This window comes from Chrysochloris asiatica, unplaced genomic scaffold (genome assembly GCF_000296735.1).
Source record: "Chrysochloris asiatica unplaced genomic scaffold, ChrAsi1.0 scaffold00051, whole genome shotgun sequence".
In the NCBI taxonomy this organism is placed as follows: Eukaryota; Metazoa; Chordata; class Mammalia; order Afrosoricida; family Chrysochloridae; genus Chrysochloris; species Chrysochloris asiatica.
Window position 1 is genome coordinate 6,008,435 of NW_006408569.1, and position 18,106 is coordinate 6,026,540.

Genomic DNA, 18,106 nt, shown 5'->3' on the forward strand with positions numbered 1-18,106 from the left:
AAAAAAAAACCCAAACACTAAGAACACATAACCTACTCCAGTGGTCAAGGAAAGCTTTGGTTAAAAAGTAATGTTCAATCTGAGATCTGAAGAACGATTAGGAGCCAGCCAAGAGACAGGTGTTTTGGGGGTGGTGGAGGGGTGCAGCAGAGTGTACAGTGTGGGTGAAAACTTGGGACTAAAACAATACCCAGCCCTAGAAACTGTTCAGCACGCCTGGACTATAAAAGAAGGGGGGCAGAGATAAGGCTACAGAAGGAAACGGGGGTCAAGTCACATAAAGTCTCCAGGTAAAGAGAAACCATTAAAGAGTTTTTAGTTGGGATGACAGGATGGGATTTCCAGCTGTCCCTCCCCTATATTAGAGATGAAGACACGATCCCCATTTGTCATATGGCCAATTTTCAGTCTGTAGAGTTTGCTGCCTTGGCATCAGTTAATCGTGCCCCCATGCCCTTTCACTCAGTTTCTGAGATGGCCATTCCTATTTTGTCACACAGCCTCTCTCTCAACAACTGTGGTTACTCTGTGTCCCTCCCAGCCATGCCCCATAAGCTTTCCCTTGAGAAAACTGTTGAGCACGCTGCCTCCACACAGGGCCACACAGAGGGTTGCGCTTGGTGACAAGGAGACTAGCTGGAACTGTAGGAGAGGGCTCGTATGACAATCAGTGTAGGGTCTGGAGGTTAGTGCGTGTACTGGAGTTTTATTGGTCAGTTTAAAAGTTTCTAGTGCCCTGGTATGGCACTGCAGGGCAATCACTGGACTGCCGACCTCAAGGTCAGCAGTTCAAACCCACCAACCACTCTCAGAAACCCTGTACAGGGTCGCTATGAGTCAGAACCAACTTAGTGGCTCAAAATAGCAATGTATTAGGCGGGAGAGGAGAAATTGGCCATGATAGTGAAGATGTGGAAGATGGGACAAAATTGAAAATAATTTAGTTGATAAATCAACAGGATTAGGTTGACAGGCTGTAGAGAGGTGTGAAGAAAAGGAGGTTTCAAAGATAATTTCCAAGTTTTTGTTCTTGGTGAGCAGGTGATGATATTCATTGACAGACATCACAGGAAGAGGTGCACTATCATGCTCAAGTTCAGGGCTTCATTCTTGCTTTCTTAGTTACTGGAGGAGTCTTTGAATAAGCCTTCCTATCTCTAGGTCATTGGTTCTCAAAGTGTAGTCTCCAGATTAGCAGCATCAGTATTATTTGGGAAAGTGTAACAAATGCAAATTCTCAGATTCTATTCCTAACGTTGTTGTTGTAAGGTGCCATTGAGTCTGTACCAACTCATAGTGATCTTATGCACAGCAGAACAAAACACTGCCTGGTTCTGGGCCAACCTCACTACTGTTACCACGCTTGAGTCCATCGATGCTGCCACTTGGCCAATCCATCTCATTGGGGGTCTTCCTTTTTTTCTCTGACCCTCCACCTTACCAAACATGATATCCTTCTCCAGCGACTGGTCCCTCCTGACAATATGTCTGAAGTATGAGAGACGAAGTTTGGCCATCTTGGCCTCCAAGAAGCACTCTGGCTGCACTTCTTCCAACACAGATCTGTTGGTTCTTTTGGCAGTCCATGGCACTTTCAATATTCTCCTCCAACACCATAACTCAAATGTGTCAATTCTTCTATGGTCTTCCTTATTTACTGTTCAGTTTTCACATCCACATGAGGTTATTGAAAATACCATGGCTTGGGTCAGGCGCACCTTAGTCCTCAAGCTGACATCTTTGCTCTTCAACACTTTAAAAAGGTCTTGTGCAGCAGATTTGCCTAATGCAATACGTCATCTGATTTCTTGACTGCAGCTTCCGTGAGTGTTGATAATTGATCCAAGAAGAATGAAGTCCAGTAGTGAGGATTTTTGTTTTCTTTACATTGAGATGCAATCCATACCAAAGGCTGTGCTCATTTATCTTCATCAGTAAATGTTTTAAGTCCTCTTCACTTTCAGCAAGCAAGGTTGTATCGTCTGCATATCACAGGTTGTTAATGAGTCTTCCTCCAATCCTGATGCCAAGTTTTTCTTCACATAACCCAGCTTCTCAGATTATTTGCTCAACAAAGGTTGAATAAGTATGGTGAAAGAATACAACCTTGTTGCAAAGTATTGAATATTCTGGTACATTTAATTGTGCTCATGGGGAATCTGTACCTGGACCAAGAGGCAGTTGTTCAAAGAGAACATGAGAACACTGAATGGTTTAAAATTAAGAAACGTGTACGACAGGGTTGTATTCTTTCATTCCTAACATACTTAAACAAAATCTCTGGAGATGGTTCCGAGCCATTTGCATTTTAATAAGCCCTCAAAGTGCTTCTGCTACAAGTTAACACTTAAGAACCACTGCTTTGGGTTTATCCCCTTAGATTAGTGGGTTTTCAACCTTGAGTGAACATTGCAACTGTCTGTTTTATACTTGAGAAGAAGTTAATAATTTACAGGGTAGCCTACAATAAAATGAATAAATCTTCTCAAAATAAAAAAGAAGGAACTCATAGCGATTTCGTAAACAGCAATAAAGAAAGTGGCAAGGAAGCCCACCCACAAAATGAACTTAGGACAGGAAATCACACAGAACAACGAAACCAGCAGCACAACCAAAAAACAATAAAGTGGCTGCAATCAATTCATGTCTATCAATAATTACACTGTATGTCAATGGGTTAAATGCACCAGTCAAGAGACAGAAAGCAGCAGAATGGATGAGAAAATCGGGTACACTGTCAACAAGAGACATACCTGACACTCAAACAAAAATAGATAAAACTTCACAGGATGGGAAAAAATGCATCAAACCAATGGCAATCACAAAACAAGCAGAAGTGACAATATAAATTTCTGACAGACTTTAAGGCAAAAAGGGTCAACTGAACAAGAGGACATAACCATAATGAACAGTTATGCTCCCAATGAAAGGACCTCAAAATACATAAATCAGTCTCTAACAGAACTGAAGAAAGAGAGAACTCTATAATCATAGTTGGAGATTTTGATACACTACTTTTGATAAAGGGCAGAACAAATAGAAAGAAACTCAACATAGAGAGAGAAGAACTAAACAACACAGTCAACCAAGAGGACCTCATAGGCATATGGAGAGCACTCCACCGAACAACAGCCAAAACAAAACAAAACTGATGCCTGACCTAAAAGATTCTCAGTTCATTAGCCTAAGAGCAACAAGGAAGTTATGAAAAATTGCCAGGTGGTTCCAGTGTGCAATCAAGGATAAGAGCCACCATCTTAGACCCAGTCTCCACATCACCAGACTAACCTATTTAAAACGCACATCTGACCTGATGAAAATATTTCACTAGTGCCCTATCAATTAAAAAAAAAAAAAAATAGAGTCCAAGCACCTCAGTATACCTCTGCTAGGAAGTATTTTCTGACTCATTTTCTGTTAGTGCTGTTGAGTCCGGTCCTCACAGTGACCCTGTATACAGTTTCCGAGAAGCAGCTGATGGGTTTGAAATGCCAACCTTGTGGTTCAAACTGGCCTTACAGGCCAGTGCTTATCTTACAGCACTACACCAGGACTGACCCCATGTAGGGTTTTGGAACTGTGAACCTTTATAGTAGCAGACAGCTTCATCTTTCTCCCATGGAGTAGCTAGTGGGGTTGAACTAGTGGGGTTGAACACTAATCTCATGGTTAGTAACCCACCTTGTAACCAACAGCACCACCAGGGCTTCTGCGTACAATATAAACCCTTTATTACCTAATTAGTCCTTAGCCACCAACAGGAGGAAGGTATCATAGTGTTGAAGTTAAGAATGTAGTGTTACAGGGTAGACAGGGATGGGCAACACTGGCTACCCAAAATGGGGGGACTACAAAGGCAAGAAGTGACTGGCTTACAAGCTTTAAAGAGGGAGCCTAGATCCAGAGGGCGCAGAAGAAGGTAGAATCTCTACTGAGTAGTATCCAATCTGTCTGGGCAGGGCTGATTAAAGGAGATGGGGATAGGTCTCTTGTGATACAATAGTGAATAATTGTTATCAGGACTGATTGTCAGGGTTGGAAATGTAAAGGAAGACGTTTTGTAGCAAAAGGAGGGGAGTCGTTGACTTTGCAGGCCAGGAAGCAGAGGCCTCTGGGACCATCAAGGGAGGAAAGAGGAGTGTGGGACACTACCCAGAGAAACAGTGATGCCAGAGATGGAGGTAGAGACAATGACGTGGAGAGATGGAGTGGCTGGGGACTCTAGACCCAGAGAGGGAGAGGGGCTGTATGCTGATGACCAGGGGGCAGGCTTGCGTGGTGTACCCTTTGGTTGGTTGATGATACATGGAAGAGATTGTAACCATGACAATGTAACGATATATAATAGGATGAATGTAAAGCTAGTGTTCTCCCATTTAAACATCACATAATTCACAATAAAACAGTTTAAAAAAAAAAAAAGAATGTAGTGTAGACGCCAATGGTCTGAGTTTAAATCCTACTTCTGCCACATAATAGCTATGAAATATCATAAGGCAATTTATAAAAACAAAAACAAAACCCCACTGCCAATGAGTTGATTCGAACTCATAACCACCCTTCATACAGGGTTTCCGGGACTTCATCTTTACAGAAGCAGACAGCTTCATCTTTCGCCCACGGAGCAACCTTTACAATTAGCAGTTCAACACCTAACCCACAGTGCAATCAGGGCTCCTCATAGGTTACTGCTGTTGTTAAGTGGTGTCAAGTAGGTTCCAACTCATCATGACCCTGTGTAGGGTTTCCAAGAAGCAGCTGGTGGGTTTGAACTGTCAACCTTGTGGCTAGCAGTCCAGTGCTTACCCTATAGTGCCACAATAAAAGTCCCCTTGTGTGTGAGGATTAAATGTAAGCATCAGCAGGAATTCCTGATACCTAGCAAAGTATGCAAAAGATGCAAGCTATTGCTATTCCAAATTCCACCCTCTACAGGGAGACTGGTAGCGTAGTGGTTACGAATCGGGCTGCTAACCTCAAGGTCGGCAGTTCAAAACTACCAGCAGTTCTGCTCCCATAAAGATGAGGCGTTCTGCTCCCGTAAAGATTTACAGCCTTGGAAACCCTGTGCAGGGTCACTATGAGTCGGAACCAACTCTACGGTGCTCAATAACAACAACAGGGAGACTATCTCAAACTCCCACATAGAGCTAAGATACCCTTCCATAACACCCTGACTTACCAGGTTATACTGATTATCTGTTTATATACCTAAAATTTCTAGGTACTTACTAGACTGGTTGGTGCTTAGTACATAAGAAATAGTTGTTAAATTAAACTAATAACAAACATATCAAATGATAGCTATTATCCTTCTTTTTTTTTTAACAGCAGTAATAGTAATAGTAATTATATAATACATTAAGGATATTCCGCTTCCTATAAACCAGGGCATCAAACTGGTTCATTCCTGTTAAGCCCCCTCACTAGCCCCAACTCCACCCCCCAGAATTTACACATCTACCTCATTCATAAAACACCTTGGAAACTGGTTAAAAAGTAGATTCTGATTTGGTGGATGTGCAAATTCTCAGCAGGGGGCTTAACTAGAAGGAATCAATTCAAAGTCTTACCACAAATATAACATAGCCAAAATTTTCAAAGCCAATGTGTGAAGAATATCATATAATCTTGAGCTTAAAACAAGGTTTGAGTTTTCTATTACAAGGGCTATAGTCTGAAGTGGACAAATGAAGGCTATATTAAGTGTTTTCTGTTGATTTTATATGGTCCTATTAAGAGAAGCATTACACATTCGCAAGCATTCAAATTACAATAACAATATGAAGGACCACTGTGCACCAGCAAACTGTCAAGGAGACAGCTTTTGCATAGAATGACTCTGAGAGGTGAATAAAAATACGAGTACAAAATGATTCTTCCACCTTCAGAATGGTATGTAGCAACTAAGGACTGAAATTGAGCAAACATTCAATCACTATGCATTGAGAATTACTGCTGATTGGAATGCAAATGTTGGAAACAAAGAGGAAGGATCAGTAGTTGGAAAATATGGCCTGGGTTATAAAAATGAGGCTGGAGATCGCATGATAAAATTTTGCAAGACCAATGACTTCTTCATTTCAAACACCTTTTAAAACAATATTAAAAAATGACTATATGCATGGATCTCATCAAATGGAATACACAGAAATCAAACTGACTACATTTATGGAAAGAGATGGTGAAAAAACTCCTTTTCATCAGCCACAGCAAGGCCAGGGGTAGAACATACCATCAACTGCTCATATGCAAGTTCACACTGAAGGTGAAGAAATTTAAAACAAGTTCATGAAAGTCAAAATATGAGCCATGTGAATTTAGAGAAAATCTCAAGAACAGATTTGATGCATTAGAAACTAATAACCGAAGACCAGCAGAGATGACATTAAGAACATACCGGAAGAAAGCAAAAGGTCATTAAGAAGACAAGAAGGAAGGAAAAGACCAAAATGGATGTCAGAAGAGTCTCTGAAACTTGTTTTCTAGCATAGACATGCTAAAGCAAATGAAGAGACAAGGAGGTAAAGAGTTGAACACAAAATTTCAAAGGGCACCTCGAGAAGACAAAGTTAAATTTTTTTAATGAATTGTACAAAGATCTGGAATTAGAAAACCAAGTGGTAAGAACACACTCAGCAATTCTCAAGCTGAAAGAACTGAGGGTAAAATCAAGCCTTGACTTGCTTTATCAGAGGATTCTTTGAGCAAAATATTGAATGATGCAGAAAGCATCAAAAGAAGATAGAAGGAATACACAGAGTCACTGTAGCAAAAAGAAATGGTCTGTAAGTACTGATAAAGATCAAGGACCACAGCCTTCAGTATGGGTCTCACCTCAGTGTAAAGAAAACAAAAACACCTCACCACTTGGCTAGTAAATAACATCATGATAAATACAAAAAAGACCAAAGTTTTCAAAGACTGCATTTTACTTGGATTCACTATCAACACTCACAAAACAGCAGTCAAGAAATAAAATGGCATACTGTATTAGGCAAATCTGCCGCACAAGACCCCTTTAAAGTGTTCAAGAGTAAAGATTCAGTTTGAGGACTAAAGTGTGCCTGACATGGTATTTTCAATAGCCTCATATTCATGTGAAAGTTGGACAATGAATAATTTCGAAAGACTGTTTAAGAATTGATGCATTTGAGTTATGGTGTTGGAGGAGAATATTACAGGTACCATGGACTGCCAGAAGAACAAACAAATCCATGCTGGAAGAAGTACAACCAGAATCCTCCTTAGAAGCCAAGATGGCCAGATTCCATCTCTCATACTTCAGTCATACTATCAGGTGGGATCAGCTCCTGGAGAAGGATATCATGCTTGGTAAAGTGGAGGGTCAGCAAAAATAAAGGAGAGCCCCACTGAGAAGGATTGGCACAGTGACAGCAACAATGGGCTCAAGTGTAGCCGCCATTGTGAGGATGGCACAGACTGGGAAGTGTTTTTCATTCTGTTGAACATAGGGTTGCAATGAGTTGGAACTGACTCAACAGCGTCTGACAACAACAAAAATAGGCAAAATATTTACTGATATAGAAAATATCAAAAGAAGATGGAAGGAATACACAGAGTCACTGTTATCAAAAAGAAATGGTCGATGTTCAACCATTTCAAGAGGTAGCATATGATCAAGAGCCAATGGTACTGAAGGACTTCTGTCCAATGTGAACTGAAGGCATTGATAAAAGAACAAAGCTCTGGGAATTGACGGAGTACAAATTAAAATCTTTCAACAAACTGATGCAGCACTAGAGACACTCACTCATCTATGCCAAGAAATTTGGAAGACAGATACCTGGCCAAGTGATTGGAAGAGATCCATTCCAAAGAGAGGTGACCCAATGGAATGCGGAAATCATCAGACAATATCTTTGATATCCCATGCTAATAAAAATTTGCCAAAGGTAATTCAAAAGTGGCTGCAACAGTACATTGATTGGGAACTGCAAGAGGCTCACTCAAATCAGATTCAGATGAGGAGATGAAATGAGGGGTATCATTGCTGACGTCAGATGGATCTTGGCTGAAAGCAGAGAATATCAGAAAGATGTTTACCTATGCTTTATTGACTATGCAAAAGCTTTCAACTATGTGGGTCATGACAAGCTATGGATAACATTGCAAAGTATGGCTATTCCAGAACACTTAATTGTGCTCATGAGGAACCTAAATGTAGTCAAAGAGGCATCTGTTCAAACAAAACAAGGGGACACTGCATGGTTGAAAATTAGGAAAGTTGTGTGCCAGGGTTGTATTCTTTCATCATACTATTCAATCTGTATGCTGAGCAAATAATCCAAGAAGCTAGCTTACATGAAGAAGTACGTGACATCAGGATTGGAAAAGGGTCCATCCATGTTAACAACCTGCAATATACAGATAATGCAACCTTGCTTGCTGAAAGAGAAGACGACTTAAAATACTTACTGATGAAGATCAAAGACCACAGCCTCCAGTGTGGGTCATGCAATCTGTCAGGCAATATGGTATTTATTTCCTGGATTTATGTAAGATTGGGCTGCAAGAAGGGTGCTGATAATCTAACTTTGGGTTACTCTTACTCGTGTCAGATGCAGGATGAATTTAGGAATTGGGCCTATTGCCAACTCTTGGTCTTGAGCCCAAATGTATCTCAATGTAAAGAAGACAAAAATCCTCACCACTGGACCAATAAATAACATCCATATAATTGGAGAACAGATTGAAGTTATCAAAGTCTTCATTTTGCTTGAGTCCACTATCAACATTCTTGGAAGCAGCAGTCAAGAAACAAAACAACATATTACATTCAGCAAATCTGCTGCACACCACTTCTCTAAAACGTTCAACAACAAAGATGTCAGTTTGATGAAGAAGATGTGCCTGCCTGAAACCATGGTATTTTCAATAATTTCATATGCATGTGAAAGTTGGACAATGAGTAAGGAAGACCGTAGAAGAAGTGATGCATTTGCGTTATGGTGTTAAGAGAAGAATATTGAAAGTACCATGAACTGCCAGAAGAACAAACAAATCTATTCTGGAAGAAGTACAGCCAGGATGACGAGACTTTGTCTCTCATACTTTGGACGTATTTTCAGGAAGGACCAGTCCTTGGAAAAGGACACCATGCTTAGTAAATTGGAGGGTCAGCAAAATAGAGGAACCCCCAGCAAGATGGATGTGCACAGTGGCAGCAGCAATGGGTTCAAGTGTAGCAACAACTGCGAGGCAGTGCTGTCTTCCGTTGTGCATAGGGTCTCTATGAATCAGAACTGATTCAATGGCACCTAACAACATCAACAAGGACTGAAAGAAGGTCTGAGATATAAACGAAAATCCACCAAAAGGCTGTGGTGTGCATACCTTCAAAATTCCATCCAGAGTGCCTTTGTAGAGGTCTACATGTCCCACGATGGCCCTCTGGTTCATCATACGAGTTCTCACCACATCAACTGGATTGGAGGCCAAAGCTCCAGCCAAGCCACATGTAAAGCTAGAACTAAAGATGAAAAATTTTAGAAGCTAGATTTCTCCCACTTCCCATCACCCGCTCACTTCAACAGAAATCAGTACGAACATAAATAAATGGACAGTAACTCTGACCATCAGATAAAATCTGGCACTTGCTCTCTTACTACAATTTTAAAAGAAAGGAAATGTTTTGTAAAAAGTTGTGTCCCCTTCCCTTTTCAGTATGAAACTCATTTTATAAAGCAACAAGAGCTCTAAGCAGCAAGTGCCAGACATCATCTCTTAGACCTTTTTCAAACCATAGCATCATATGTCAATTGCAGCTAAGTCCCAAAACACCACTAAGGTTGCAAAACAAATAAAATGTAGGATGAGATTAACAACAGTTTTCAATTAAAAAAACTATGGTTTAGTTTTCACAAGCCCTATAAAGTTTCACCACCTTTTCTGATCCTCATGGAGAAAGGTTTTATTTTCAGATCCAAAATTAGGCCCGTACAAATAAAATTTGTTTATTAAATGTATAAAGATGGTGAGTGAATAGGTATAAATCCTACAGACAGCTGGTAGGTTGCTGTTTTAGATGTTGCCCCTGAGAGTACCAAAGTGCCCATACCATCACGCACCTCTGAAGTACATATTTATCCAAGGTTTGATGTTCTGGTAATGGGAGAGAATGTGTCACTTACCAATTCTACATGAGGACTTCAGCGAAAGAGGCTTATTATGTTCAAGATGCTGAAAATATAGGATGGGTACCACTTATCATACTTACACAAAGTGCGTTAAAATTGTGTCTCCCATCATCCCTGACAATATTAAGTGCTTTTTGGTAATATCATAGACTGGGAGTTCTACTCCCACAACGATGGCAGCACGCTGGGCAGTTGGGACCACACCCTGGAAAATACAATCGGCAAAAGACACCAAGAAAATATACAGGTAATGCCATAAACCTGCAGGTCGGTGACATAAGTCAGAAGTTGAAAATCACCAGACTAATTCAAGTGTGAGTACAGAAGTCACGCTTTCAAATCAATGGTTAATACTGGGACCCTTATAAATTCTAAATTCACTGTCAAAGTGACTCCAATTCATGACAACTCATGGTGTATTAGAGTAGAAGTGCATTCTGTATGGTTTTCCATGGTTGTAATTTTATAGAAGTAGATTGATTGCCAGGCCTTTCTTCTGCAGCTCTACTGGATGAATTCAAACCATTAAACTATAGGTGGTGGTGGTGGTTGTATGTTATAAAGTCAGTTCCAACTCATAGCAATCCTGTATAGGGTTTCTGAAGCAACAAATCTTTATAGGAGCAGAAAGCCTCATATTTCTCCTGCAAAGCAGCTGGTGGATTTGAACTGCTGACCTTGCAGTTACCAGTCCAACGCCTAATGCAGTATGTCACCAGGGTTCCTTTCAAGTTACTGGTAGTCAAGTGAAGACTTTGTACTAAAAATTAAATCATGAGCATAACACTCAAAGCACAAGAGATAGGAGAAAAAAAAAAAAAGATCAACTGAACTTCATTAAAATAAAAAAACCTTTTTAACTTAAAGGAAACCATCAAGAAAGTGAAAAGACAACCCACAGAATGGGAGGAAATATGTGCAAATTATCTGTCTGGTAAGTATCCAGTCTACGATCCAGAGTATATATAAAAAAAAAACTCTTACAACTCAACAAAAAAAAAGAACCACCCAGTTGAAAAATGGACAAAGGATCGAAATAGACATTTCCCTAAAGAAGTTACACAAATGGTTAATAAGCACATGAAAAGATGCCCAACATCATTAATCATTGTTGCTGTTAAATGCCATCAAGTCAGTCCAACTCATAGCGACCCTGTATGGGGTTTCCAAGGAGTGGCAAATGCAAATCAAAACTACATTGAAATCCCACTTCACACACACTACCCACTGCCAGCAAGTCCATTATGACTCATGTTGCTGTTTTTGCTGTTAAGTGCCCAGTGACCCTGTATAGGGTTTCTGAGGAGCAGCTGTTGAACTTGAACACTTGACTTTGTGGTTCATTGACTTTGTGGTTCACATTAACCCACAGCACCACACCAGGACTCCTCCCTATACAGGATTTCTAAGACTGTAAATCTTTATGGGAGCAGACAGCCTCATCCTGAGGAGGGGCTGGTGGGTTTGAACAGCTGACCAGGGCTCCTTAACACACTAGCAGGGCTCTGATAAAATAAATAAAGACAATAACAAGTGTTGGGCAGGATGTGGAGAAATTAGAGCCTTCATACGAACCGACTGGAAGGCACTTAGCAATACCAACACACTGCTAGTGGGAATGTAAAATGGTGAAATGGTGCAGCTCAAGTGGCTGCTTCCACAAAATGCGAAACAGCTTATAAAATGGTGGTAGTAGTAGTAGTGGCATCTTAACCTAACCTCATGAGAAGGCTGATGCCTGTGAGGTAGAGGTTACATGTACCTTCACTCTCCAACCTCCCTCCCTCCGAACTCTCTACTTCTCTGCTGGGTTCACAGCCTATCCTCACAGCTCTGGGGTTTATAAAGGATCAGGATCAACAGACTCCAAACTAAGAATCAGGATCAGGAAACAAGTAAGCAGTCTCCCTTCTTCAGTGAGGACAACTCTCTTGGCTGCTCTCAGCCCTGAAGACAGGCTCCTCTAGGTCTGCACTGTTACCATCATCTCTGCTGCTAGGCCCCTTATGGGTCTGTTGCCACTGGATGCCTTCTGGGCCTCTTACTGTCTTCAGTGTTAGAGCCCTTGATCAGTGTTGTAACTCTTTTAGGAGGTTCTTTGCCTCCTTTCTCTCTGCTGATTCGTTTAGCTTTCTTTCCTCTGCTTTTTCCTAATGTTTCTCTTCTTGCTTCTTTGGGTCTGCTCCAACCTCTGTGGAACTGGCTGCATATATACGATGGGGCTTGAAACAATTCTCAGAAAAATGAAACTCAAAGATAATGAAATGATTTCCACAAACTTTTTAAGCCCTCACATATACACAACTCCATGTCAATTTCAAGCCAGGGTCCCTGGGATAAGGGGAAGAGAAGTTGACCAAACCACTCTTAGTAAGTCACAGGCACTTCATTTGCATATACTTCTTTTGCATAGTAAGCTATAACTCACCACATTTGCATAGTCCATTGTCCAATCCCTTCCTGGTACTGGTACATACCAATCACAGGGCAGGATGCAGCCCCAGACTAGACAAAAAATATCACTGACAACTTACCCTGGAAATGTCAATCAACCAGAACGAAAGCAACAAACTCTCTGTAGTAGAGAACTAAAGCAAAGGTAACTCCTCGGGGTTTAGGGGGGAAATCTGCCAAACTATTTTTCCAAAGAACCAAGGCACTGTTAATGATGACAAAGAAAAAATTCTTCAGCACAACTTTCCTGGTCTTTTTCCTCACTATAGTAGTTTTCAATTTCCTCAAAATTTCTTCATAATAAGCCCCTGTAATGAAGTGTCAGACCATAGAAGAATCGATATATTGAATTTCTGTGTTAGGTAAGAATATTAAAAGTTCCATGGACTGCCAAAAGAACAAACAGATCCTCTCCAAATCTTCCACCTGTTGCATTCCGTTAAAAAGGATGCCCTTCACAAAAGACGTACTTTGGTGAACAGTAATGTCACAGAGTCCAGATTCAGGCTACAGACAAGTTTTGAGTGGTCCACACAGTGTTTCTAGAAGACTAAATTTGTTGTCAACATGCAAAACATGAGGTTATTTTAGCCCCAAATACAGATTTCTAGCTTCTCTTGGGAGTCCAGAATATTTAGCAACACTGGGTTCCTATCAGGCATGGCAGCAGCTGTCGCCTTTCAACAGAACTTGAGCTTTTCGGTGTCCCACAGCCTCCAGAACTCGAGTGGATCCCCAGCTCTGAGACAAGAAGCCCTCTACGCTGTGTCATTATACTAATGCCATTTTCTTACAATGGAATTAGAAAGAAAGTGAAATGTTTTTAGCACCCATGTCATTATCAAAGCAGGAAAATAAGATATAGGCTGGGAGGAACCTGTGTTTGAAGAAAAATGTGCCATATTTCCTGTGGAAATAAAAGATAGTCCTGTGTTCCTAATATACAGACAAAACATGTCTGTATTAAAAGAATATATAATACAGTACGCTTCAATTCTTTTTACTATGTGTCTGGATCAGGCATGTAGCCAAGTATAAAAGTAGCTATGGTCCCCTGACAGCATCCCCAGTTCTACGATTTGTTGTCTTTTCCTTGACCTCAGTTTGTAAAACTCTTCTAAGTTAGTTCCATTTTCTGGTTTTGAATTAGAATAACCATGAAACTGTGCTCTGCTGTTACCAAAATGCAAGTCTCGCAAATCATTAATGGATGCTAAGACCATTAGATGTGGTGCTGTAGGATAAACACTGAACCGCTAACTACAAGGTCGGCAGTGCAAACCCACCAACTGCTCCTTGGAAACCCTATACAAGGTCGCTATGAGTCAGAACTGACTCAGTGGCACTTAACAAGAACGACAAGACCATTAAGTTAAAAGTTATTAGGGGGGAAAAGTTATTAGGGGCAGAATATATGCATGTTGCTAGATTATCATCCCACAGGTAATTTGCTAGCTGTAAAGGAACAAAACATATGTTTCACAATGGAGTAATCTAGTGAACATCATCTTACCAAGTATTCAAATTTGGAAACACTAATCATGAGACAATCTAGCATTATTATGTGCCTCTCTCTTCTTGATGCGGAATACTGCGCTGGACTTAAAGGTTGGTTTTAACCGCAAGTAGGCGGTTCAAACTCACCAGCTGCTCCTTGGAAACCCTACACAGGGTCACTATGAGTCGGAACTGTGACGTGTTATTAAGTATACAGTATGAAGTATCATCCATGAAGTTCTCCTACCAAAAATGTTTAACATGAATCTAATGAAGTCAATGAACCTAACTTCAGAATAACAGAAAATACAGGGAATAAAAGAACAAGTTAAATACCATAAATTCTCTATAAGACAACAGGCCTGGTCTCATCTGCAGAGGAAACCTGAACAGCTAATATCGAAATATTAGATAATATGGATTTATTGCTAATTTTCTTAGGTATGATAATGGTATGATGATGTACAACAGGGGTGGGAACTTCTGGACTGCAGGCTATATAAGGCCCATGAAATCATTTGGTCTAAGCCTGCCAAGGCTCCCGCAGTTCCAGCCATCACATTACGGGTGAGTTAACTAAATGTTAGACCAAATATAGCAGGCTAATTTTTAAACTGATAATTTTGTACAGCTTGCAAATACTGTAATACATTTTGGCAGAACAAATGTTCCCCTCCCCTGATGTAGAAGAATGTCCTTATTCTTAGAGGGGGAAAAAAAAGAGAGCGATAGAGAGAGAAACAAACATAGATAAAGTAAATGTAACAAAACTTTAATAACTATTTAATCCAGGGTGATGTGTTTATTGTTCTATTCTTTCAACTTTTCTGTATGCTGGAAAATTTTTGTAGGAAGAAGTTGTGGAAAATTTATAAAAGAAGGGAAAAAAAAAAAACCCTCTCTGATATTTAACTCTATTAAAGCATTTTCCATTCTAATCTCCAGATTTTCCTCATAGTCTTATTTAAGATTATGTTAAATGATTAAAAGGTATAGGATGAACAGAAGGCTGAAAGATCATGTGACAAAATGTTAACAGTGATTATCTCTGGTGGTAGGACTACTGACTTTTTAGTTTTCTGTATTTTCTCAATACTGTATAGCATTTTTTTAACTTTGTATAAGGTGAAAAATTGTTCAAGTTAACACCATAAGCACTTCAGAAACTATCATAGTATAAAACTGACAAAAATCTATTGAGGAACTAAACCCACTGTGAATTTGAACACATCAAGATGACAATGTCAAATAATTTAATTACTTCTCCTATGCACACAATTCCCAAATATTAAGCATAAATCAAGACCCCTGAGAAATTTGGTCTTTTCACAGGTAATGAGGAGTCTACAGGTGGCATGAATAGTTAAGCACTCAACTAGTAGCCAAAATGTTGATGGTTCAAATCCACCTAGAGTTGCCTTAGAAGATAGGCCCTAGTGATCTGTTTCCAAAAGTTCATAGCTTTGAAAACCCTGTGGGGTAGTTCTACTCTGCACACCTTGGGTTGACATGAGTTGGAATCAACTCATCAGCAAGTAACAATAACAAAGGCGCTGAGGAGCTGCTTACCTTATTTTTTGGATTCCCCAAGAATCGTATATAAGATGGCATAAGATATACAATTTTATGGCTTTATTTCAAAAGTATTCTTTACAAATTCTAGGAGCTGAAGAATACAGAGAATTACAAGAAAAGAACACTCACCCTCCACAGACCTCTGGTGCCTTCTTGCTGGTAGATATCGATGAAGCTGCCAATCATGCTCCCTTGAAACAAGCTTCCTTGAGCCTGCATTCGAATCTAAAGAAAGAAAAGGCGACTATGTTGTTTTGACAGAGAGAACCAACATGAGATGCTTCAATTATTTTCTAGCCTCGGTGAGTACGTCTTCCTTTACCCGATTTTTATTTCCAACTCCAAAACTAATGACCTCAGCATGAAGAATCTGAGGCTGATGAAAATCATCCTTAAAAAATTCAAAAGTAATGTAAAGGAGTCCATAATGAAGTCAATATCAAAATGCTAACTAAAGACAGGATCCAACAGAACCTTGGATGGAAGGAAAGAAACATTTCAGACACTGGTAATAAAAGAGAAGCCCACAAAGGAAGTCAAGAAATAAAAAAAGTAGGAGAAGAATCAAAACTAAAGGAGATTTCAAATAAGAGGAATTATTCACAATAGGCAGAGGCATATAGGTATGGCAGGGATAGCACATGCTCAGGGGACGCCACTGAGCATTTCTATTAACCACTGTAGTTTCTCTCACCAGGTATGAGAACATTCCGCAAGTTAAAACTAATATGTTCATATTTGAGAGTCAGGGATGGATTACCCCAAAGCAAGGGAAGTGCATGCTTAGGGAATCAACAGAGCAGAGGACCCAGCTGTCCAAAGCAAAGATCCATGGATGCCAAAAAGACAGGACACAAGGTAAAGTGAGCACCATCATTTCACTAATGAATTTCACTAAATGAAATTTCACTAAGTGAAACGGATACTAGTTCCAGTGTGTGAGAATATGCAAGCTGGAAACAAAGTTCATGCAGAGTCATGGGTTTAGCTACAAACTTTAACCTCATCGCTGACATCTGTCTCCTATAGTCCCTTCCTGTGTAACTGAAACTTGGCAGTTCTCCTGCAAGTATATTATTTCTTTTGTTTACATAATAAACAAGAGGTGGGGTGGGCAGTCAAGTCTAACTCTTGCTACATTCACCCAGTTCGCAACTGGACCCAACACAAATGGATACTGGACAAGGACAGATTATATTAATAGATGATAAGTTTGTGAACCATATCGTACATCCACGTATGATGATTAAGTAACTCCAACCACTAAGGCCAGCAATGATTTTTTTTTTTGCCATGATACGAATACAATGGTATGTTCCTGCAAACATCAGAAACTCCAGGGCCAGATGATACACAAAAGAGAGGGCACTCGACTACGTCCTCGTCAACCACTGCAATGAATTCAATCACGTTACCTTCTACCATGTATAACATGTTCACATGCAGAGTAAGTTTTGTAAACAATAATATGTATAACTTTAACATATGTTTGCCATACACATGAATGCAATCTAGAATACATTTATTTTAAGACTAACATGAGTAATAATTTAATATAATAGTAAGGTCCAAAAAATACTGAGTATGAAAAACATAAAATGTTTTATGTAATATTTCTGTTCTGATCATTAAATATTATTTTATGATATCTTTTTATCCATTCATTTATAATTTTAGCATTTATTATAAAGCAAGAATCAAAAAGGAAGTTCTTGTTAAGTGCCGTCGAGTCGGGATCCAACTCATAGCAACCCTGTACAGAGTCCGTGTACAGGGTTTCCGAGGAGCAGCTGGTGAGTTGGAACTGCTGGCCTTTACAACCTTTCAAACCGACTTTGCAGTTTACCGCATTAACCGGCAGCACCACACCAGAAGTCCAAAAAGGAAGTATGAGACTTTAAAGCAAAATTTTTCATTATAGCAGATCAACAGAACTTTCTACTGATTGCTGAAACAACCAAGTTCACTGGCTCATATTCTTTGTTGCAGAATATGTAGAATATTCTATTTTTTATAGAAAATGTGACATAACAAAAAATCTTAGTACCCCATTCACTAAAAATTCTATAATCCAGTTCATCTCATTGGGATAAAATGGCATATGCCACTTCTACCTTCCATTCAACGAGACATCATGGAGAGCTAAGACACACATACACCCATCTATACAAGGGGACGCCAAGAAGTTCGTGGTTAAGTACTCAACTGCTAAATGAACAGTGGTGGTTTGACCCCCACCAGCTACTATGCGTGAGAAAGATGTAATAGTCTGCTTCAGTAACAATTATGGCCTCAGAGCAGTTTGGCAAGACCTGGGGACTCCTGGGCCCCAGAGTCAGTGACATAGCCACAGAGGACTAGAGTGGAGAGTGAAGCGTCCAGCTGATAAGAAGAGAGGGCATATGCACAAGAACACCCAC

General features: G+C 40.0%; 1 protein-coding gene across 3 annotated transcripts in view; it reads right to left on the reverse strand.

The window, feature by feature from the left end:
* The window catches only part of SLC25A14 (solute carrier family 25 (mitochondrial carrier, brain), member 14), a 42,844-nt gene that overhangs the window by 5,528 nt on the left and 19,210 nt on the right, over positions 1-18,106 (reverse strand). For all 3 annotated transcript variants that reach the window (XM_006862827.1, XM_006862826.1, XM_006862828.1), the window contains 3 exons: positions 15,816-15,911; positions 10,241-10,365; positions 9,358-9,493 (listed from right to left, as the gene is read on the reverse strand). In XM_006862827.1, the coding sequence (XP_006862889.1) occupies positions 9,358-9,493; positions 10,241-10,365; positions 15,816-15,911 (357 nt within the window). The remainder of the gene's footprint in view (positions 1-9,357; positions 9,494-10,240; positions 10,366-15,815; positions 15,912-18,106) is intronic.